Source organism: Sphaerodactylus townsendi, linkage group LG05, assembly GCF_021028975.2.
Source record: "Sphaerodactylus townsendi isolate TG3544 linkage group LG05, MPM_Stown_v2.3, whole genome shotgun sequence".
Taxonomy (NCBI): Eukaryota; Metazoa; Chordata; class Lepidosauria; order Squamata; family Sphaerodactylidae; genus Sphaerodactylus; species Sphaerodactylus townsendi.
The window spans coordinates 73885729-73910290 of NC_059429.1; the positions used below are offsets into that span (position 1 = coordinate 73885729).

General features: G+C 41.2%; 1 protein-coding gene across 2 annotated transcripts in view; it reads left to right on the forward strand.

Annotated features, from left to right (window-relative positions):
• Positions 1 to 404: 404 nt before the first annotated feature.
• Positions 405 to 24562, forward strand: part of AKR1A1 (aldo-keto reductase family 1 member A1) — a 29534-nt gene continuing 5376 nt past the window's right edge. The window contains exons 1-7 of one of the 2 annotated variants that reach the window (XM_048497142.1): positions 405 to 518; positions 3018 to 3114; positions 15631 to 15750; positions 16374 to 16525; positions 18268 to 18463; positions 21889 to 22088; positions 24060 to 24132. In XM_048497142.1, coding sequence (XP_048353099.1) covers positions 3025 to 3114; positions 15631 to 15750; positions 16374 to 16525; positions 18268 to 18463; positions 21889 to 22088; positions 24060 to 24132 — 831 coding nt within the window. In that variant the 5' untranslated portion in view covers positions 405 to 518; positions 3018 to 3024. Of the gene's footprint in view, positions 552 to 3017; positions 3115 to 15630; positions 15751 to 16373; positions 16526 to 18267; positions 18464 to 21888; positions 22089 to 24059; positions 24133 to 24562 lie in introns of both variants that reach the window. The other variant, XM_048497141.1, reaches the window with a different exon arrangement.

Consider the following 24562-nt stretch of genomic DNA (forward strand, 5'->3'; position numbering starts at 1 on the left):
CTGCCCTGGCACAAAGTGTTGGATGTATGTGTTTTACAGTTCATCCTACAGTCTTGACTTCCACATGTGATTTGATACTGGTTTGGGTAGAGTTTTCCTTTAAAAAGTGGAGGATCCATGAGGACCAGCATAGACCCGCCTTTTACCTTTTTCCGTAGTCACACACTTATCCTTCATATTTTTAATTCTTTCGGTTCAGAACAAGCGTTGACTAAGGTAAATAAATAAAATCATGCAAGATAAACGCACATTGTGTTCAATAAAAAAAAAAAAACTTCTGCCATTTTCAAACCTGTCGGCGCACATTTCCATGCATAACTTATTCCAAATGAAAGCTTTGCAAAATAGGAGAAATACGGCAATTGTTGTGAACTCCCCCCTGCCCACGTGGACTGGAAAAATCCAAGAACAGTCCGCTGTTAAATATCAAACCCGGAAACGGAAATGTTAAAGTCAGAGTCAAAGGACTTATAGCAGCCTTTTGAACTCCGCTAAAAAAGGGAGAGTCCGAGCAAGTGGTGAGTGATCTGATGCGGAATTCCCAAGGCTAGGTAATCCTTTTGCCGAACTTAATTTGCGTCAGCCACGTTCTTGCATACTGTCAGGGGAAGAGTAAAAATAAAAGCAGAGCTGTGAGTGATCTGGGGGACGCGCCGTGCACCGTCTTGTGCTTGATTTCGCTGTAAAAATTGGTTGGTCCAAAGAAACCTAGCAAAAAAAAAAATACCCCGATTTTATGTCATGTGTATAGCTAAGCTGTGTGCAAGTGTTAGTTTTTAAATGCAAAGTGGCTTCAAACTTGCTTGGTGATTCTATGGCTAGTAAATAAGTGTCACTCTGTGGGGATTAGTTTCTATGCCATGTGTCCTTGGATGCAAGCCCCATAGAAAAACTGGGGTTTACTTCTTTGTAGGATTGGTTAACAAATTATAGTTTATTTGGCCATGTATAAAAAATTAGACGTGTACATATTTCCAGATACTTGATTTTCACAAAATAAGTGTGATTACCACACTGGCAGGAAATTCTTATTCCCATAATCCCTTGTAACTATTAATGTGTTAATAGTTTTGTCTCTGAATTATATGAACGGGGAACCTATTTGTCTTTATATGAAAAGATAAATGGATGCTTGTGTTCTTCAGTTTAGGACTGGTGTACAATTCCTTCTTTGTATTAGTGAAGATTTTGCAGTGAAGTCCATAACATGTACTGCAGGAAATGTATATTTACTCAATACTTCTAAGGGTAAAGCTAGGCATTGCTGGCACACAGACTTTGTGATAAATAAAAACTATATTCTAATTAAGTGTGTGAAGTAGCAATTTGCATTTTGAAACGTTCAGACTCCCTGAAGATTTGCATTACTGAACCTAATTTCTGTTCATATTTAACTTGGCTTTACCTTTGGAATTTTGAAGTAAAAACTACTGTCTTGGGACACATTAAAGGCTAACCAATTTATGGTGGCATAAGCTTTCATGAGACATGGCTTATTTTATCAGACATTCATGAAGGTTTATATAGTGAAAAATGACTTTAAAGTATCATGAGACTCTGTTGCTTTTTGTTTAATTTTATAAAATAGCATTGAAATTCAAGGAGGAGCCATGAAAGAAGCTACAAGTCATATATCCTTGAAATATAACCAGATCTGCATCTATTTAAAGGAGTTGCATTTAATGTAAATTGGTTAAGTTACATATAATTGGCAAGGCATCTAACCCAATTCTGCACATGTTGATTCAAAAGTAAGTGCCCATATAGTTCTGTGAAGAAATCCCAATGTTCACATTTAATAAATGGATAATTTACAGCCCAATCCCAAGTGGTGAGAGCTGGGTGGCAGCTGTTGAAGTAATGCAGTGACGGTAGCTATAAAGGGGATTCGGCCATGGCACTCCTCAAGAGGGGTACCCACTGGCCATGAGGGCATGCATTCTCTTGCTCGCCCCCAAGAACAAATAATTCCACCATTTCGTGCAGAAGAGGCTGGTGCGCTGGTCTTGACTGAGAGCTAAGACCCTCTCAGCGGCAGTGTCCTGGAAATGATGATACTGATACATCACCAGGGTAATGGGTGCATTGTCCACCACCATTGGTTCAACATGTGACAGATGAAATTACGATTCTATTTAGTTCTTTTGGTTGAAAAGGGTAGCATGAAGTTTAAAAATGTAAGTGCTGAAGTCTGGTCTATAGATATGATCTGACCAATGATGCAATTATAGGGTTCATAAGTGAGTCCACTAACAAACTTTTACAGCTCCTGTATTCTAAAAATTTTAGGGCTGTGATCTATAGATGAAGTCTCTATTGCAATCTGGAAAAGATCCTCACCCACCCACCCCCCCTTGGACATGCAACATCTAGTAAAGAAGAAATACTCTCCTGTTTTCTGCTCATCAAATTTATGTCATAATGGATTTTCCCTGTTAAGAGAAGCAAATAAGTAACATGAGGAGTTTTACATTAGAAGAGGGAAGTGTAATTTTTACACTGTCCTGATTGTCTGGGAGTGGAGGTTAATGGTTTTTTTGTTTTTTGTTTTGGCTGTCAAGTTGCAACTTTCTTATGGCAACCCTGTTCTGTCTTTAGTGAACTCGTCTCGTTGGACACAACTGAATTGTTGAGGGGAAGTGGCCCCTCGTTGGGCAGCTCCAGACAGCCAAGAGGCACCTCTGTGTACTCACTCTGTGTGGCTGAAGGGCCACCATTCAGCCCACTGGTATCCTTAGAGTATGGCTCTTTGTTCTTGCATTCATGGGATGGCTTCACCCAGGGGCTATCATTTTGCCAGCATTTGCTAGCCTTTCTCTTGGGGAGTAGGGATGCATTTTCTCTTAAAGTTTCTTGCGGATCTCCACTTGTGCCAATATAAATAGCAAATACAAATATCCAACAAATAGCTCCTGTGCTGTACTTTCAAATAAATAAATCCAAATAAATATTTTTCTATGATCTGCTCTATGATATATGATAGCATTCTAGTTACTATTTTATCATATTTCCATTAGGTAAAAGATGTCCTCTGAATCTAACTATGCTTTGCTTCACAATGGACAAAAGATGCCTCTAGTAGGATTGGGTACTTGGAAAAGTGAAGCTGGACAGGTAAGCAGTGGGTACAGTATTGGATGGAGGACGGAGTCTGGAGTTCTGCTGTAAATTACTCAAGTTCTGTATCCATGATACACAGATTTTTGTATTTGGGCAAAAAGCATGTATATGGCCAAGAACTGTAGGCCCTGTGCACACATAATGTGGTTAAAAGGTTACAGTTGGCCTGTGGGATTGTGTCCTTTTCTTTTCCACACTCTCTGCCTCAGTCATGGTGGAACAATATATCAGTATTTGGCCCAGGGCATGTTTTTCCAGAAGTAAAAAAAATACACAAACAACCCAAGTGATATTCTTCGCCCAAGGTGGTCAAAATTCTGCATTTAGGTAACTAATAATGTTCTATTCTTTAATAGTTCTCCAGATATAATGTTTGTGGTATGATACTTAATCCTGTTTAACTGTAGACTGGGAATGGGCTCATTATAGTTTTATTTAAGCAGGATTGGAAACCCAGCTTTCAAAACCTAAAATTATGCAATTATTCTTTGAAAAAGCTCCAAGCTGAATCTTCATTTTTTTCACTCACTGTCTTAGGTTGCACACTTAGGAATAAGTCCCATTTAACATTTTGTGGCTTACTTCTGAGTAAGCATGGTAGGTATGTGGCTCTTTAGAGCAGTGGTTCTTAACCTTCCTAATGCTGTGACTCTTTAATACAGTTCCTCATGTTGTGGTGACTCCCAACCCTAACATTTATCCATTTTACAGATGGAGAACACTGATGCAGAGAGTCTTAGGCGACCCCTTTGAAAGGGTCGTGCGACCCGCAGGTTGAGAACCACTGCTTTAGAGTGTTTATGTCAGTGAGCCTGATCAATTTCTGGTTTGGTACAAGAGGGTGTCTAGGAGAGGAAGGAGCATCTGGGGTCCTCACTGTCACCCCAACACAAAGGAATAAAGGGAATATATATTGGAATGGACTCTTGGATGTGCCTCTAGAAATTAAGATAATCTGTACCCTGTAATGATACAGGACAATGTTTTCACAAGGTAATACTTTAGATCTTTTTTTCGACTGGTAGTATATATGTCTTGCAAAGCTGGCTCTAATCTTCCTTTGTACTCACGTATATTAGCTTCCTGGTTAGAAAAAAATCAAAACATTCATTTTAGCCCGTATAAGTGGTCCTTGTAGTGCAACTTTTTACTGAGCCTTTTTTATTTTTAATGTCTCCGGTTTCTGTGGTATTTCAGTTCAAATAAGTATTTCTGTTTTTTCCCACCCATGCCATGGGGTGGAAGATTTTTTCTAGAGTGTTCTAGAAACAAGATGAAAGTTTTAAAAGCACAATAACATTCTTGGCATTAAACATGAGACTGAATTGATAATTTTGTTCATACATGGCAACCATAGAATCATAGAGTTAGTAGAAACCCCAGGAACCATCCAGTCCAATTCCCTGCCTTGCAGGAACACACAAACAAAACGTTACAAAGAACTCTGTGCCCTCGCCCTTTTTTCCTGCATTTGTTTCCTATTTCTTCATACAGTTGTTGAGTCAAAATGGTCCTTAGGATACTGTTCAGTTGGTAATGATGTCTATCCATTCCTACTTCCTTTTTACTCATTCTGTTGTTACACAAAGACTCTGTATGGTGCCAGTACTTTGAAGATGGCCACAAAGCCCTTCCTGGCACTGTAATGCCAAGAACAGTTTCTGTTGTAGTACCGAACCCAGGACCAGCATATGATTAATGTAAATGCATTGGATTAGGCACTTCTGTTGTCTGCTGATGCATTTCCTTTTTTAGGATGATGGGATATAGTATAAGATCTTTAGTTTCATTCCTACCACAGTAGCTACACAATCTTACAACCATTTTGTGTGCCCCTATTTATTTGCAGCTTTCTCTAATTTTTAACACCTTTTATAAATATATGTTTAAATTTATAAACATGCTAACAAAGACTTTGTGCATGGGGTGTATCTTTAAATATCTTAATCATAATTCATTATGCTGGCTTAGTGACTTGGGATCAATCCCAGACTTAAATAGTGCTGGGTATCTCCAGGATGTTTGCTTTAAGAAGTAGTTTGAAAGTACCAAATATCAACTGTGTGTTCCTGGGACTCCTGGGACTCCTGGGACATTTGGATCTTAGATGTGATGGCACCAAGATAGCACATTCCTATTAAGCTTTGTTATATGCCAAGTAAAATGTAAACTTTTTGGTCATTTTGTTGGAGGATGAATTGGTTAATGAATGTACAGAGCCTTCAAAATACTCCAAGTGTAATATTAAGACCAGTGGTGTAGCTGCCACGGGGCTGGGGGGGGGGGGCGCCCTGGGTGCACATCATTGGGGTCATGTGGGGGCGGAAAAGAACAGCCAGTTGAACTAAGGTAAGTGGGGAAGGTGGAGGGACGCGGCCCCGTGGTGGGGGCAACCCAGATCAGCCTGGAGTTCAGCCAGCTGCTCTTTGCACCCTGGAGTTCAGGTGGCTACAAAGAGCAGCCAGCTAAACTAAGGTAAGTGTGGGGGGGGGGCAGGAGAAGCCACGGGGGGGCAGGTGCCATTTTACCTCGGGTTCCATTTCCCCCTTACGCCACTGGTTAACACCAAGGCTAATGCACTAGATACCTGAATGGAGGTATGGCTTCATGGATCCCTGAAAATCGCAGCTTTCCATCTTAAAAGGGCAATTTTCTGAGTATGCCCACCTTGAGTCCGAGTGAGAAAGACAGTCTATAAATAATAAAAATATAAATATAAATAAATATGCATCATTATGATGCATTTCTTTTAAAAATTGGAAATCCGTATAATCTTGGACTTCCAGACTGGTTCACCTTAATCAGCACTGCCTGTAACTCCAAGGATAGTCATGAAATTGATGGATTTATCTTGGTTTGCACATATAAATGTAATTCAATTCTTCTCCTCCAGTAACAAGTTTTAATGATTTAAAATATGACAGATTTCTTCATCTGCTTTTCCCCTACAGATCATCATTTTAAAAATTAAAAACAAATACAAATACAAAACCTTTAATGGCATATAAAGAGTGGTAAAATACAGATTATGTTAAAACCAATTGACTAAAATTTACACAAAGGTTTCACTCTTGATCCAAGTGCCTTTGTTAAAAACCTGGCAACTGATTCAGTAGTGTGGGGATGATGGTCACTAAGCAGGTGTGAAACTATTTCCTTGTCTGATCTCACTGAAAATTTCTTCAAGATGGCCTCGAGAAAAAGCAACCGATAGACTGCCAAATCTTTGCAATGAAGGAGCGATTTTAAAAATTATTTGGTTTAGAAATGAGAAGAGTCTTTACATTTTTTATTGTTTTTCAACATACATTAAACAGAACAGAAAAAATGAAAAAAGAAGTAATAGATTTTAGTTAAGATTACAGCAAAGAAGGTATCTATCCATCATTATATTAAGTACATATTACATAATGGATCCCAATATAACATTTTCTGATTACTAGAGAGACCTTATAAGGTCTAGATTACTAGAGAGAGCTTTATTAGAATATATATAATTTGTTTACTCCTGGGCATTTTTACTAGTCCAATGATTATATTGTAGACATTATTGATTTTCAGTCCTTGAGTTATCCTGTTTTTACATAGTTGATTCAGATTGATATTAAAAATAGACTCCATTTCTCATCAAATTCGTCTTTTGAGCATCAGCTTACAAGATTAGTTAGTTTGTCCACAGTACCATATTCTCGATTTTGTCTTCCCAACATTCTACTGTGAGACGTTTATCAGATTTCCAACTTGTGATTATTACGCTTGCAGCGGTTATTAAATACCATCACAGTTCATTCAGTTTCATGGGAAGCTTTTCTAGTTGTATACCCAACAGCATTGTTTTTGCAGTGAGAGGAAATTTAAGTTTTATTGTCTGCTGTATCATCTTGTGTATTTCTATCCAAAACTTCTTGGTTTTTTACAAGTCTACCACATGTGAAAAAAGATTCCAACCTCTCTATTGTATCTGCAGCAGATACCATCATGCTGTTTAGTCATCTTCTTAATTACTTTGGGTGTAATACACCATCTAAAAACATTTTATATTAATTCTCCTTCAGTATCTAACTTGCAGTGAGTTTAATGTTTTTGGTCCATAATGATTCTCACTGTTGAAAAGTTATTTCTTCCTTGAAGTTTTGGAATCTTACATATTCTGCCTATCAAATGTTGCTTCTGTGTTATACTCTCTTTTGTAAAGTCTGTTAAGTCCTGTAGTATTTCACTCTGTGAACTTAGTTCTCTTTTCAGTCTAAATGAGATCTGGAAATATGTCAGCCATTGCATTTTTCTTCCCTCTGTTGTTATTGTTTTCCATGATTTAATTTCTCCTGGTCAGGCTCCTTCTGACTATCTGTTGCATGTTGGGTCATACATACTCCAAAATGGCCTACAGATCTTATTCATTAGTATATTTCTTTTTTACGAAGGTACCATATCAAGATTTCAAGCAGGGAAAGTGTGATTTGATTGGGTACTACTAAAATTGCCAACCTGCTGGTAGAACCTAGAGATCTCCTGGAACTACAAGTGAGCTCCATACCACAGCCATCAGTTCCCCAGGAGAAAAGGCAGCTTTGCAGGGTGGACTCTATGGTATTATTCTTTACTGAAGTCCCCAGCCTCCCCAAATCCTGCCTTCCTCAGTCTCATCTCCAAAATCTCTAGATATTTCCCAATCCAGAATTGGCAGCTCAATTCACCTCCCCATGGTGGTGGGGAACTTGGGCCCTTCATTTTTGCCTAAGGATTGATGAAGCTCCTCAACCAGTAATCAATTGGTGCCCATTGTTCCTAGTCATAAAGATCTAGGTCTGGGTAGACTTCTGGTACTCATGACCTCCTTTTTGCCTTCTGACACATCATTGCTATGACAGCTGTGTGGCTAGGAGCAGTGCTGTCATCTTTTCACTGGAGTGCCTAGTACATGCTAAACACTCTAGAATTAATATTTTATGATGAAAATTTGAAAGCTTGGGAAATAGGCAGGAGTAGTGTATTAGCCAGAGATGTGTGTGAGAGTCTATTCATATATCAATTATAAATGATTAACTTTGATCTAGCACAGGGGTCTGCAACCTGCAGCTCTGCAGATGTTCATGGACTACAAATCCCATCAGCCCCTGCCAGCATGGCCAATTAGATCAGCCCCTGATCTAGCAGAATGGAGTGGTCTGAAGTCCTGAATTCAAAATCAATCCATGCCAAGTATGAACATGCAGCCGATCTGAGACCTCTTGTATTGTTCAGTCTCATTTTTCCTTTTTGGAATCTCTGGTTCTCCACCAATAGTCTTTATGATTCACAACATCAGAGGAGCAGGATGCTAAAGAAGAAACACAGACCATTTCTCGCGAAGATTTATAGGCCCTGTTAAATAGCTGGTCTCTGCTGTTCTGACTCATAGTTTTCAGTTTCTGCCAATATATATATATAAAAATATATTATATTAATATAACCGCCCTCCCCCGGAGGGCTCAGGGTGGTGAACAAAACATGGATAGAGCACAATAAAATCAGGGACTAAAATCAGTTAAATATTAGTTAATTTGGCTCTATATAAATAAACCCCACCCCATTAAAACGCAGCATACTAATCAGCATAACAGATGGTACAACTATCAAATCCCCTAAAAGAAAAAGGAAGGGGTGAAGGCAGGATCCACTGATGTTATGAAGGGGGGGGCATCAGCAGCCAACCTCCCCAAAGGCCTGGCGGAAAAGGGTACCCCTTGTCCCTGGGCACCACTCTTCTGGTCACGTGGGGACAAGGGGTAACCCTTGTCCCTGGGCACCACTCTTCTGGTCACGTGGCGGGGGGCACAAAATTGGCCACCACGAGACCAGGAAGTCCTGCTGCCTCGTCGTTTTCGCGTGTCTCGTCCCCGTCTGTGTCAGTCGAGGCATGCTAAAACGATGAGGCAGCAGGACTTCCTGCTGCCTCCAAGTGCACTCAACCCCACCTTGGACTCCCTCCTCCCTTCCCCCTCCCCTGCCGGCTGGGCTCCCAGCCAGCAGCCCACTGGCGTAATGCCCATTGGGCAAGGTGGGCAGCTGCCCAGGGCATCACCTTGTGGGGGGCATCAAAATGCTGGGTTCGTGTTTGGGTATTTTTAGTGGTTTTCTGTTTTTGGCCTGCAGGGGGTGCAGTTTTTAGGCTAGCGGCACCAAAATTTCAGCGTATCATCAGGAGACTGTCCTTATGCTACCCCCCAGGTTTGGTGAGGTTTGGTTCAGGGAGTCCAAAGTTATGGACTCCCAAAGGGGGTGCCCCTATCCCCCATTGTTTCCAATGTAAGCTTGAATCAGGGAGATGAGGGCTACAGTTTTGAGGGTCCATAACTTTGGTCCCTGAACCAAACTGCACCAAACTTGAGGAGCATCACATTAGGAGCAGATCTCCTGGATGAGACCCCTGAAAGTTCTGAGACTGTGCATTCAGAAATGTTGCCCCCCAGCCTGCTAACCCCCCATTGACAGCAATGCAGAAAAAACTCCAATGCAGAACAAAAGATTCTTGGGCACATATTTCAGGATGTTCTTTTCCAGGGAGGACATTCTTGGATGTATCATCATACCAAAATTTCAGGGTATCATCTGGAGACTGTCATGATGGCACCCCCCAAGTTGTTTGAGTGCAGTTGTGGTTCAGGGGGTCCAAAGTTATGGACCCTCAAAGGGTCATCCCCCTTCTCCTTAGCAAGCAAAGAATGTGTGGGATGGGGTACCCCTTAGAGGGTCTATATAGTACTTTTAACCCCAGCTTGAACCAAACTGCACTAAACATGAGAACCCCATCAGGAACAGCCGGCCATGATGATACCCTCAAACATTTTGGTGCGCCGATACATCCAAAAAATGTCGCCCCCTTTAACCTCAGGAACATCCCAGAAATTTGCCTCCAAGAATCTTTGTTCTGCATTGGAGTTTTTTCTGTATTGCTGTCCATGGGGGGTTGTGCAGGCTGAAGGGGGCACATTTCTTGAATGCTGCACAGTCTCAAAGCTCAGGGTCTCTGGTAGCAGACACTGCTCCTGGATGATACCCCCCCAGGTTTTGGTGTGCAGTTTTGGTTCAGGGGGGGGGGGGGCCAAAGTGCTATGGACTCCCTCAAAACTGTAGCCCCCATCTCCTATTAGCTCCCATTGGAAACAATGGGGGATGGGGCACCCCCTTTGGGAGTCCATAACTTTGAACTCCTTGAACCAAACCTCACCAAACTGGGGGAGTAGCATAAGAACAATTACCTGATGATATGCTGAAATTTTGGTGCTGATATGTCTAAAAATGCACCCCCTGCAGGCACCAATGTCCTGGTGAAAAAAAATTTGGTCGTGGTGGAGTGGCCACCCATGGGGGGGGGGCATCCAACTCAGGTTTTGCCCAGGGCTACAGTTTGCCCAGGGCTTCCTCGTTACGCCCCTGCAGCAGCCTGCCGTTTCTTCCAACCTCCCCTCCAGGCAGGCCAGAAGAGACTGCAGTCCCGGCCTCAGAGACCTGCTTTTATAAGCACTGAGTCCAGGGATGGGACTTGGGGAGCAGGAAGTCCCACCTCTGGACTCAGTGCTTATCAAAGCAGTTCTCTGAGGCCGGGATTGCAGTCTCTTCTGGCCTGCCCGGAGGGGAGGACAGAAGAGACTGCAGGCTGCCGACTGGGAGCCCAGCCAGCAGGGGGAGTCTGGGGGGGAGGGACAATTTGTCTCCGGGCGCCATTTACTCCCGGTACTCCTCTGTGTAACTGGGCCAAAATGTGCCTGGGCGGACGCTGTGTTTTCCACTCCCCTCCTCCTCCTACGGTGCCCGGTGCCGCCTTGGTGGGAACTATACTTTCAATGAGACATTGGGGCTCGCAAGGTCTCCTGGGTAGTGTAGTTCCCACCAGGGCGCTTTTTGCAGCCTGGACTGAATATGTTGGTTTCTCAGCCTGAACTTTTTCAGGTTGAATTAAGGTAAGGGGGGGGCGCCATGGGGGAGGGGTGGAGACAGAATGTCGTTTCAGCAAGTAAGAGAAGCAGAAGCAACTCTGCCGTCCTGTTTCTCCCCAAGCCCTTTTATTGACAGTTTACAAGAGGAAAAACAAACAAGGCAGGCAGGGGTTTGCAGCACCAGGATACAAGACAATGAACAGAGCAAAGGGCACAGGGGGATTTGGAAGTTGCACGTACACATTGGAGCCAGGAGGTCTTGCAACCTCAGCGGTTTCTCCGAATCCACATTTTGGAAGGAGAGGTCAGTCGGGGAGTATGGGAGACCCTTTTCCGGGAGGGTGTCCACCATACTCGAGCGTCTCCCAGGTGCTCATGCCCTCAAACAGGCGATTTTCCACCCCCAGGCATGCGCCTGGTGCGTAGCGCACCCCCCGTCCCCTTATAGTTTTGCAAGTGTCTTCCTTCTTCTGAAGAGTCACTGACACCCCCATACCCAATTTGCTTGCTCTTCATCCTAACAGAAATTTGTATCCCCAGTGAGACAAGGGTTCATTTCCATACATTATTTTAAAAGCCGGATTCCCCCCCCCCCATTCTGTGACTTACTGGTGTTATTTTTCAGTTTTCATAATGACAAGGATATGTGCAACCTAAAGTTTACAGCAGGAAAAATTTCACATGCTGTTTAGAGTAACTACCCCACTGGTATTTTCAGAATAATAATGTTGGCTATAAACTATTCCTGGGACAAAGGAAAGAAAGATATTTCAGTTGGCCTTAGGATGAGGGTGGGGGCTGGCATTGTGGCGTTTCCCCTAGTTGCCCTGGCCCCGCAGGTGGCTGTACCGACCCACCTTCCCTGACCTGGGGGTTGGACTCCCCAGACGATGTTACCTTAGCTTGGCCCTGGGGCCAAGGAACAGTCTTGCCCACAGGGCGCCTTGCGTTAGGCCACGCCTTGTACCCTCCTTCCGTACCCTGGCCTGGGGTCTCGGTGCTGTTTGTCAGAGCTACTGGCTTGCCTGATCCCTCTCCCGCTCCCTCTCTCTGTTGCCTCACAGAAGAGAGCCCTCTGTTTCTCCCCTTCTCCGGCTTCCTTGCCCCACCCTGTTATGCTTCACAGGGGTGGGGTGGGTGCGCAGCCGGTGTGAAGCCCAAGGTTCCCCCGCCTGTTCCCCCACAGCGCTGGGCAGCAGCCCCTTCTAAGCTCCTTGCCTTTCTACCACTCCCTTCCCCTGCCAACGCCCTCCCCAGTCCCTGGTTCAGCGGCAGCTCCAGAGGCCCATTTCCCTTCTCCTTTTATCTACTCCTCCTCTTGGCCCAGCTGCAGCTCATCACTCTCTCTCACAGCCGGTTCAGCTGTGAGTTGCCCCTCCCTGCCAACACTCACTCTGCTGGTTTTTACTCTGTCTGCTGTTATCCTGCTGTCTCTCCCTTTGCCAGCCCTTGCCCTGCCTGCTGTGCTGAGTCTGGGCGCTGGGGACAGGGCCGTGCCCAGACAGGCATTTCGTTGTCATTGTGAGTAATGGGGACTGATTTCTCATTCAGATGACCTGTTAGAACATTAGAGAGCTTATGAGACTCTTTATCTATTGCCTAGACTCCCAGTACCAAAAGGAAATTAAATTTGATAGTCAGTGGAGCCTCTGATCTATTTTGGGAGGCAATCTGGAAACCAAAGGATTTTATCTCCCTTTGCAGTAATTGGTTCATGCCTTTTTAAATGTATAATTCAAGAGCTTTATGAGATGAAGGATCATCTATACTTTGGTTGCTTCTGTAGCCTTTGTAAAATGTATTTTCTACAAAGAACTTTCTTTTCAGTTAAAAGGAATAGGTTATAGAATTGCTAGTTTAATTAAGAGAGAGGGGGATAGTGTCCCTAAGAGTTTGCATTTTTGATGGTTGTGTAGATCTGTGAGTTGGTTTATATTAATTAAATGTTGTTATAATGTGCTTCACGTGGTGGTTACCTATACTTGGGCAATATCTGCATGCTGATGTGCAGTTAAACAATGTGATGGAACCTATGTGGCTTCAGGAAAGTTTTGGCAATGTTGCCTAGTCCCATGCTGATTCTACTGTTAGACAAAAAGTATATCTTGATAGTATTTCTTCTTTGTAGAGGAGCTGCAGCTCTGAATATTGCAGGCATTACTTGAACAGAATGGAAAAGCAATAGGTCAAAATGATAGAAGGAATCAGTTATGAATTAATTGTCTTTTTATCTCCATGGAATAATTGGAATCACTCATTGTCCCCTCTCTCCAATTTTATTCTTATGGTGAACCTGAGTGGTAAATTATGAGAAGTCCAAGGTAATGCACTAAACTATTGTGACAAATTAATTGTGACAAATTAAATAAAAATTCTTTATCATCTTAACAGTTAGCATTTATTGCTGATTAAGCTTTGATGAATCAGAGGTCATTTAATCAAATACATAGATTGTCCATCCAAAGCAGCTGAATTTGAAGTTCAAGTAACAGTAAAGGTTTGGCTGGGAAGAGAAGTGGAGAGGATTTACAAGAGACCATTGTAAAAAAGAACCAATCAGGAAATAAGAAATCCATTCTGACTTCATGAGAACCACTCTCAGTTCTTGACAGAAAGGCCAGGTAGGATTGATTATGGAAAATTATGAAAATTAATTGTGGAAAATACAGTGTGAGGCATGTTAAGCAGATTCAGTAGGACAGCACAGACCATATAAAAATAAAGTTGAATTAATTAAGATATAAAAGTGGTGGGTGATGCTGAGATATTAGTGTCTGAGTGAGAAAACCAAGGTTTTTAGTCAAGTGGAAGGATAATGTTAAATATCTTTATGCATTTGGGTTGAGTACTTTTACATTGGATTTTTTGAAGGCCAACAATAATTTTTATATAACTACAATGGTGCATTCTGCACAACACAAATAAGACATCTTGAAAACGTTTAAAAAGCATTTTGGGGAGGAGCGCAGAACAGTTTTTTCCCCAGAACACCCTTAGGATTTTTTTTCAGCTTAACCTGTTTTTTGTCAGAAAATGCTAAACTAGCAATTTTTTTTCCTCAAGACAGGGTCAAGACATTTCCTGCTTGCTGTGCGGAGAGCAGGAAGTGTCTCATATTGGGAAGGGCGGGATATAAATCTAAAAAATAAATAAATAAAATTTCTTCTGCCCAGTCTGCAAGCTCTCACTTTTGTTTTCTCCATGGTCTGACGCTTGAATCCTCCTTGCTGCCCATCATTTGGTGAAGTTCTCCTGAGACTTTTGCTCTGCTGGCATCGCAGCTGGGCACTTTTTCAGCTAATAAAGTATGTAAATGGAGTCAACTTCTCCTGTCGATTATGGCAACGTATTGTTTTCCCAGGTTTTAAAGTTTTGAGGAAGGTAGCTTCGAATCTATAGAGACTCAGGAGGGATTCTCATATCAAATCTTTGTAGCTTCAAAGCTATCTCCTTGGAAAAAAAGGGGGGGAAATGACACATTGCAATAATTGACAGGAGAAGCGGAGTCCATTAATGTACTTTATTGACCAAAAAGGCGCCCAGCCTCAATGTCAGTAGAGCAAACATCCCAGGGGAACTTCACCAAATGGTGAGGGGCATGGAGGACTCAAGCATCAGAACATCGCTGGTGGGGGGAAACAAAAGTGAGAGCTTGTAAATCAGGTGGGAGAGAAAAAACACTGTCTTCTCAACTGGTTTATTTGTCCATGCTCCCCGGGCAAAAAATGAGACACTTTTTTTTTAAAGACATCCCCATGATGTCTTATAATGGTTGTGCAGAAAAAGCCAGTATGTCCTGAAAGGCCAAAAAACACACCTTGTTTTTCAGAATGGGAATTTGGGAAAAGAAAAAAGTGTGACAGATTCATTTGCAGATAGTTTAATGAAGTGATAGAATAATGAAGTTGTCTCACTATTAAAGGATTATGCAACCAGTGTGTTTGTTGGAGGCCTTAAAATCCCTCCAGGAATACTTGCATGTGTACATCTTGATTTATATTTTATCTCACTCTTTGGAGCTGTTCAATCTATAGTCAGAGCTCTGTACATTTTAAAGATTGTCCAGTAGCTTCCATTGGTTACCATATGTTCTGAGGCTCAGGAGTAGAGAAACACACCTAGTATGTTTTGTGGATGACAGTCCAGCTGTTTTTTTCACTTGTTTCTTTTGCAAGAACAAGACTATAAAATAAATAATTAAACACTGCACAGCTCACTTTATTTCAGACATTTATTCCAGTTTCCAGCTCTGGGCTTGCTTTCTACTCATCCGACCTTCTACTTTTATTCTTTGTTGCTATGTCCTCTCCCAAATAGCTATCTGTTCTTTTACCAAATGATGGGGGAATCTCAAGAGTACTTTTATTAGCTTTTTAAAGAATATTTATTGGAGGGTACCAAGGCCCTCCAAGTTTCTCTTATATCTGCTCTCTTATCTGTATACTTCCCAACTACATGCAGACAAAGGTAATGAAGAAATCTTTATATTCATGTTGTCATTAGTTGCAGATTCAGAACAACTTTTTCAGATAAAATAAATTTACCTCTTCACAGATTCTGATACACTAACCCTCTCTGTTTATGTTTTCAGGTAAAGGATGCCATAAAGTATGCCCTTAGTGTGGGCTACAGACACATTGATTGTGCTACAGCTTATAGCAATGAGGCAGAGGTTGGTGAAGCTTTCCTGGAGACAGTTGGAGATGACAAGGTAAAGAAATGAGAATGTATATAGAAAGCAACTGAAATGAGATTACAAATAAGTCATATCTTATTTCATCTTGGCTCTGAGTACAATGAAACTGTTGTGGTTACCTCTCTTTACAAACCCATCTGCATTGCAAACAAAAGCTGAGCCTGTTCTGTGTGCAGACTTCCTGCTGACTTGGCATTCTGTAGATGACCTTTTGTTGCTGCAAAATATTTCCATGGCATACAGTTTTAAGATGACGCTGTTGCTTTGCTTCCCCTGGAAATCAGGCTGAACTAGCACATTATTATTGATTTTAAAGCAGAAAATAACATCTAACTTCATATGCTTCAATGGAGATAGCATGTAAATATCTAATTCACAGTTGAGCAACACCTGCAGTTTCTATGTAATTCACATAATCTGCATAACATTTCAATTAACTTGGTAGATATCAAACTGCATACTGTGTGGTTTTATGAAATGGCCACCTAAAAATGTGAAAAATACTTTTGAATGGTGACTTAGAAATACTGAGAGGTGTTTTTTTTTGCCTTCAAACATATCCATGCAACCTTAATTGTGTCCAGAAATATTTAAAAACAGACTTATGATTTCTCTACCTTATACTTTATTTCTAAAAGATTGTTAAGAGGGAAGAACTATTTGTGACATCAAAGTTGTGGAATACCAAGCATCACCCAGAAGATGTAGAGCCAGCCTTAAAGAAGTCCTTAGATGATCTGAAGCTGGACTTTTTGGACCTTTACCTTATGCATTGGCCACATGCTTTTAAGTGAGTGTCAATGGGAACATGAAATCACAACGGCAAGGTGGAGGCCATAGGCAGGTCAAACATCACACTGGTAGAGATTAGGATTCTTGGCCACAGAGCCTTCAGATATTTCAGCCTTCTGTTAATTCTTTCCTGTTGTATTTAGTTAGTGGTGTGATGGTATGGAGTGTCTTCTGCCCTCCTTCCTTGGAAATGAAGCTATGTAAGAAGAAATCAAAACACTTGAAATTTCTTTGGGGGGCAGGACTGATATGTTTATTTATTATATTTACTTCATTGACACCCTGTTTTTCTTCCCAATGGGGACCCAAAGCATCTTACATTGCTCTCCTCTTGTCTATTCTCACATCAATCCTGTGTGGTGGGTTAGGCTGGAGCTGTGAGAACTTGAGGGATAACTTTTTTTTCCAAGCCCCCCCCCCCAGTTTTTTCTGATGGAAAAATAGGGACATTTAGGGATACACAGAAAATGCACTCCTATGAAACATTTTATCTTTCCAGTGAGAAAAATGCTTCTTAAGGAGAGTGGGGTAATGCTGAAAATGAAAAGTCTGAGGGTTTCTTTCAGTGGAAAAATTGGGAAATATTGGAGAATATTATTATTATTATTATTATTAGTATTAGTATTAGTATTATTAGTATTATTAGTATTATTATTAATAATAATAATAATAATAAATAATAATAGAACACAGAAAAAAACCCTGCCTATTAAATATTTTTGAGTGAGAAAAAAATTGTCTTACAAACATTTCACTCATTCCAAGTATACAGCATGAGAAAGGTTTGAGTACTTTCTCCTGTTTTCCTAATGAAAAAAAATAGAACTTCTAGAGAACACTGGAAAAAACCCTCTTATGCTAGATATATACAATACATTCAAGTTTTTTTGTTTAAATGTAAATAATTTTAGTGACAACGAGCTATAATGTGTTTAATGATAATACATTGTTTTCAGTTTTATACAGTTTAGTTAGATATGCAAACAGGCTATCTGTTGTGACTCTGATAGTTTCTATCCAAGTAATACTTTCTTTTGTTTGCTACAGAACTTATTTTCATCAATTTTTATGATTTGCTACATCTCAGATGGCACAAATTTAAAATATATGTGTTATGGTAGCGTAGAGTACAGCAGTTTGCATCTGTTTCTTAAGCATTGAGTATTTCTTCTAGAAAGTAAACACATTCACAGTTTTAAATTCCACAAATATCCCAAATAGTACAATTTTATGTGCTGAGTACTGACTATGTTATAAATAATGCATTTTGTATTGTTCAATCAATGGAAGTTTAAGTTTCATATGGAGGTAAATATTGTTTATTTCAATTTTCCCAAACATTTCTGGATTTTTTCTGAAAAAAACTGGGAAAAACTCAGATTTTTTCCCCATGGCTTCAAAAATTCTGAAAAACGTATTTGTGTAGGTAAGGCTGAGAGTGTGTGACTGGCCCAAGGACACCCAGAAAGCTTACATGGTTGAGTGGGAATTCAGTCTGCTGGATCCTAGTCTAACATTGTAACCACTACGCTAGCTGTCCTTTGTTCAATAATGTCTTGTCCAAGCAACGAATGCTCTCAGAGCATTATTAAAACCAGCTATAAACCAATTGCTCAAACAGTAAGTTAGAATAATAAAGTGAGAAGAAAGGAATGTCATTTCCCTGTAAGATCTTATGAGATGTGCATTAACTTTTTCCCAGTAGGCTTAATATTATTTGTTGTATCTGTTGCCTCATAGACGAGGAGACAACCTGTTCCCCAAGAATCCTGATGGCACAATGCGTTATGATTACATTCACTACAAAGAAACCTGGAAAGCCATGGAGAAACTGGTTGCAAAAGGCCTTGTGAAGTCCATTGGATTATCCAATTTCAATAGCCATCAGATTGATGATGTAATTAGTATAGCTTCTGTCAAGCCAGCTGTGCTACAGGTAAGGTAGAAGCAGGACAAAAGGTATGGATCATTCCTGAGATGGACATTTTCTAGGTATTTAAAAATGAGCCACAATAAGGATTGCTATTGGGACTGAAGAGAGGGAGGCATGTGGCAGGGAACTGCATCAAAAGTTGAGAATGAAAAGACCTGGACAAATAAGACAGGCAGACGTTTGAGGGGAAAAACTTTTTTTTCCTTTTTAAAAATTATGTACAAAATGTTGCAACTTGCCCTTCACTAAGTCTCCATTTTCCCTATCCTCCCATTAGATACTCTTTCACCATCACAGATTTTAACTAAAGTATTTTGTGAAATTTGGTAACTATAGAGAAAGTACCTGTTTAGGAAATACCTCCAATACAGGGAAAAGTGTAGGAGATATATTGATGGGGGATAAGATACCTTCACAGACCTTCAAGTAGCCTCCAATGTTGTTAAAAGTTTATGGAAAACAATAATCTCTCTCTGTGCCAGATCAACCCTGTCCTTCTGCCTGTGATCTATTGCTGGCAGAGTTGTCCTTTCAAGGCTCATATGCATTTAGATATTAACTTCTATTATAAGGGTTACATGTTGTAACTTGTGACAGGATTACTGTGATGCTCTAATGGACAAGTTATACAGCTAATTCTCTGACAAGTCAAATGGACTGATAGCTGGGCAGCTCCATCCCATGACCTATCGGCCTAGTGTGTTAGAATGGGAACAAAGGGAGTATGAGCTTCTCTCGTCTCTCCATCTGAGCATCTAAAACGGGATCCACGGTTTCATTCCACTGGTAACTCGGATTCAAGTTAAGAGGGACAGGCAGCTTAACAGCTTATGATACCTGTATCAAATTATTGACTACCTTATGCTGAAGGCGGCAGAGGCAGAGAAAGCAGCTGAAAGGGGGAAGGCAGATAAGAAGGCAGAGGAGAGCGAAGCAGAGAAAGAAGCTGAGAAAGCGGCTGAAAGGGGGAAGGCAGAGAAGGCGGCAGAGGAGAGGGAAGCAGAGAAGGAGGCTGAGAAAGCGGCTGAAAGGGGGGAGGCAGAGAAGGCGGCAGAGGAGAGTAAAGCAGAGGCAAAGAAAGCGGCTGAAAGGGGAAAGGCAGAGAAGAAGGCAGGGGAGAGCGAAGACGGGAGGAGGAATGCCACACAAGAATTAAGTGGGACCCTCACTCGCGTATAAGTCGAGGGGGGCTTTTTCAGCACAAAAAATCTGCTGAAAAAGTAGACTTATATGCGAGTATATAAGGTATATCCTTCAAAGTCCATGGAAGTCATTGGGTTTAGAAGACTGTAACTCTGCTGAGCATTATCAACCAAACAATACCAGGTAAGTCTTACAGTCCTCCAGAAGGTAAACAAATGATTTCTTCTATATTAGCATGAGATAATGTGGGTCTTCCCCCTTTTCACACAGCTAGACTGCCTTGTCAGCGACATGTAATATTTAAGGCCTGCCCATAGTGGGAATATTATTTTCTAGCCAAAAATATTTTAAAGGCTATGATGTGTTCAGGGCCAGGCATTCAAACCATCATCTTGTCAGTTGCTAGAATGGAAGAATCAGAATCTGTGAAGACACGGATTGACCCATCTCACACTAATATAGAAGAAATGATTTACTTACCTTCTGCAGGATTGTATGACTTACCTGCATCTGAGGGGTTTTTTTTGCACTAGGATAAAATTTAGTCATCCAGCACACTCCTTTCTTCTTTTCCTTCTCCTTTCTTCTTTTCCTTCTTCAGTATTAGACACTTGCATCTTTGCACTTTATGTATTTATGTTGTCTTGCTTATACCTCCTGTATTGCTGTTTATATGTCTGTGTGGGTTTTTTGGATGCACATGTATTTTTGTCTTCTAGAATCTTGCACAATACACTTTTTGTGAGCTTCTAATTCCGTGGTAATCTTGGTGTGGTAGGTGCTCAGATTTAACCCACTCTGCTGAGTACTGACAGTGCAATTCTTAAATCTCTGTTAATGAAACAGGGCAAAATTTACCTACTCCAAGCAGAGAAAGACGGGAACTAGGCCACATCAGAGCAGATAAGAAAAATATAGTATGTACTTGGGAATCACAGGACCCTATTTAATTTCTTACTGTGCAGCAATCTAGTGTGTACACAGTGCAAATTACTTAGACAAATTTTCCTTTCCTTTTCATAGGTAGGTGTTCAGATTGATTACAGAATTTCTCAGGTACCATATGTGTAGTCCAGTAGCCAGGGAGAAGAATGATGGAGAACTGTAGACATATTACGGATTTTGTGTGGCCCACTGGATCCTTTGAAATAGAACTCCTTGTGAAAATAAAACATCTTCTAACAATCTCTTTACAAGACTGACTTAGCCTGGATTAGCCTGTCTCTCAGCATTCCTTAGAGTATTTGCAAATCTGAAGGGCTTAATATCAGTGCTAAAGATCAGGTGTTTTCAGGACCTGTGAATAATTTGAGAGTGAATAATCTGAGACTTCAAAATTGCTGAAACCAAGCAAGGGAAGACCTGATCATTCACTGGATGAAGGTGAATGGTATGATATAGTGTATTACATGTTAAGGGGACAGTAAGGTTTCTAAGAGGTAAGGAGATAGGGAAATCAAATAATTCCAGAAGGCCACTATTGTACCTTTTCTGGGTTCCATGGTTTGGTTTTACAAAGTAACCATGTCCAGAGATATCACAATCTGTAGGTAATTTAGATAAATTCTATTGAAGTTACCGTATTTCAGAACTGGTAAACTGTAGATTGCAGCTATACATAGGGTTGCCAACCTTCAGGTGGGACCTGGAGTTTCTTGGCATTAAAACTGATCTGCAGACTACAGAGATCAATTCCCTTGGAGGAAATGACATCTTCAAAGGGTGGACTGACAACCCTGCTAATTTCCTTCCCTAGACTACACCCTGTCTAGACTGTCTCCAAATTTCCATGCATTTCCCATGTTGGCAACTCTAGGTAGAGCATGTACAGTACAGTGAATTGTGGCAGGTCACAGCAGTGAGAGATAAGGAACTGAAAGTATCTGAGAGTATCCCAGCTCAGTTTGATAGCTCTGCTTATTCTGATTGATCTCTCAGAGTTTTTCAGTGTAAAATCTCTTCAGCTTTTTAGCATGAAAAGTGTGAGGGTTTCCATTTGGGAATCATGTGACTTGAGAATGCCATAACTGACATTTCTTCTATTCTTTCCTATTGTGACTTGATTTGTGTTGGTCTCCTCCTTCTCTGCCTTAGTGGGTGGAAGCCAGTGCAGGCTGTGAAGATGCACAGAATGGTTAGCAGATGTATATTTCTTACTGAGAGAAGGCTCGTACAGGAGTATCTTGGCCTCACAGTCTCCTAGTTGTCAGTGGTTGAAATATCTGCTGTCTAGTATTGTGATTTTTTTGTAGCAGACTGCTCACTATTCTGTGTTTTTTAAATAGGTAGAATGTCACCCTTACTTAGCCCAGAATGAGCTGATCGCTCATTGCAATCACCGAGGCTTGGTGGTAACTGCCTACAGCCCTCTTGGCTCGCCTGATCGGATGTGGAAGCACCCAGATGAGCCAGTACTGCTGGAGGAAACTATAATTAAAAAGCTGGCTGAAAAATATAGTAAATCTCCTGCACAGCTCCTCCTTAGGTAATAATTGATTGGCACTAGGCCGAGATAATAGTGAGACTCTGTAGGGTTAGTTTTTAATGTGACTGAATGACATGTATACTTGAGATCTCAATTTTCTGTTACTTGATTTTGTTTGTTAATTACAAGGAAACATTTAGAACTTCTTTTGCATTCCTCATCCAGCAGGATTTTGACTCTTTACTGATTAAAAAGGTTTTTGTGAATTCACGTGCTCACAAAAAGAAGTATTTGTATTTCACCTTTCCACTACAGTTCAAAGTGGCTCCCAATGGTAATAAAAGCAGACAAAGAAAATTCAACTGAAAACAAAACAAATTAAAAAAACCCTCTCTAGTCTAAGCGGGGGGGGGGGGGGCATTTACATACAGGCTATCGGCTCTGGGTTTAGTGCTGTTGAGAAATGGTTTTTTCCTGCATCGCCACAGCAATGTGGTACATCTGTATACCTCCCAGGGTTTACTTGGCTTTTTCCAGTATTTCTTAAACCTGCTTTCCTTTGACGTTTTGGGTAAGAGCACTACAAAGCCTGGGTGGCTGCTGGGAAAGTCCTTTTTATTTTTTAATATGTCACTAAAATATCATGATATGGGGTGCTGTGTGGTTTCCGGGTTGTATGGCCGTGTTCTAGCAGCATTCTCTTCTGACGTTTCACCTGCATCTGTGGCTGGCATCTTCAGAGGATCTGATGGTAGGAAAGGAAAGCAAGTGGAGTATGTGAGGGCATTTGTGAGTAAAGGTCAATAGGTGAGGGCATCTGAATAGGAGTGGCCTGGCAAGCGAGTAACAATGAAGTGTAGCATGTGAGTAACAATGGAGGTAGCAAGGTCAATAGGTGAGGGCATCTGAATAGAAGTAGTCTGGCCTTTGTTCCCTTTGATTGTTTGTCTGTAGTCATCCTGTGTTTGTGTGGAGCTGATTATCATGATATTGCTACTGTTGTAGTAGTCTGTTCAACAGGCTCTCTGAATTGCTAGCTTTCTTTCTTTTTGAAAAGTAACTCTCTAGCCTTTTCTGTTGCTGAGATATAAGGGGAAAGGCATGCATCAGAAGGGGGTAGAGAGATACTCATTTATATTAAATGAAAGCTGGGAATTCAGTGAACCTGTTATGCATATTGCAACAACAATATACCAATATTGCAATTTTCTGGTGCCTATTTTTTTAAAAAAAATTGCAAAAAACCTCAGTGGTGTGGGAAAGGAAGATGGTAGCTGCTGGAGGATTGGGCCAGGGAAACTGCAGGGAATCTTGCCATGTGGAAGCTGCCTCATTGCCATAATTCTTTATCAGCAGCCACACTAGCTATAGAGGAACCACACAAGTCCATGTGCTAAAGCAACTGATTCCATAACAGGAAGCAAAAGCAAAACTGAAGAATAGCGTCAGAATAAATTAAGACAAAAGGCAGTAACCAACTAAAATAAAATTCATTTCTGTTTAGCATCTAAGTGCCAGCAAGGATGATATCAGACTAATATTTCACGGGAGACTTTCACAGACATGATACCACTGCATCACATTTGCTCTGGGGCACCCAGAGCAGGGCATCGTGGGGAAGAGGGAATGTAATTGGGTGCCTAGTAAAACAAACTCAGCTCCTTCCAATCTCAGTTATAAGAAAGAGCAGAGATCCTGGAGATAGCAAGAAATTAGCAAATAAGAAAAGAACTGGTATCAAGATACTCAGTTTTAGCTTTAATGCAAAGGTTAAAGTACATGCTTCTTCTTAAAAGTGGTTACTGATTTCAAAAGTCTGCTTTGCAGTTACTTAAAATAAACTAGGCTGAAGCTCCAAACTTAAACTGGGTATAGATCTTAGCCCTGAATATGCCTTAAAAGGCATGAGGGGTCTGAAGAATCATTGAGGAAAGGAGCAATTGGAGTTAGAATTTCCCTGTTGGGCTGAAACATTGGATGTTGCTTCGGCTGTATGGAAAGAATAATAGCCTCTCTTCATTCCACTCACAGATGGCAAGTGCAGCGCAAGGTGGCCGTCATCCCCAAGAGTGTGACTCCAGCACGCATACTGCAGAATTTCCAGGTTAGTGAGGCTCTCTGCCTGAACCTCCTGGAGCAGATAGCATTGACTAGCAATGTAAAGCCTTCCTGACTGGTGAACATCTGTGACTTCACTAGAGCTAATGCACCTCCCCCTTTCCAGTTTGTTCTGGGCAGCATCTGATGTGGATTCAGAGACAGGATGCTTCAGAGAGCATCAAAAGAATCCCTGAGAGCATGGTAACCATTTATTTGCACATGAAGGAGGGCAATAAAATAACACTCAGGAGGTAGGTTTCTGTTCTGGGATAGCCCATTAGGCCTAACTAATGAAGAGGAAAGATTGATGAAGGTTGTAAAATATGGTATGTAGTGCAGAGTGGGCAGTAGCTGTCAAGTAATCTGATTAGGGAAGAGTTTGGGGGTATCTCCCATGCAGACAGGAGCCCTGATCCTGGATTGGGGGAGGCTAC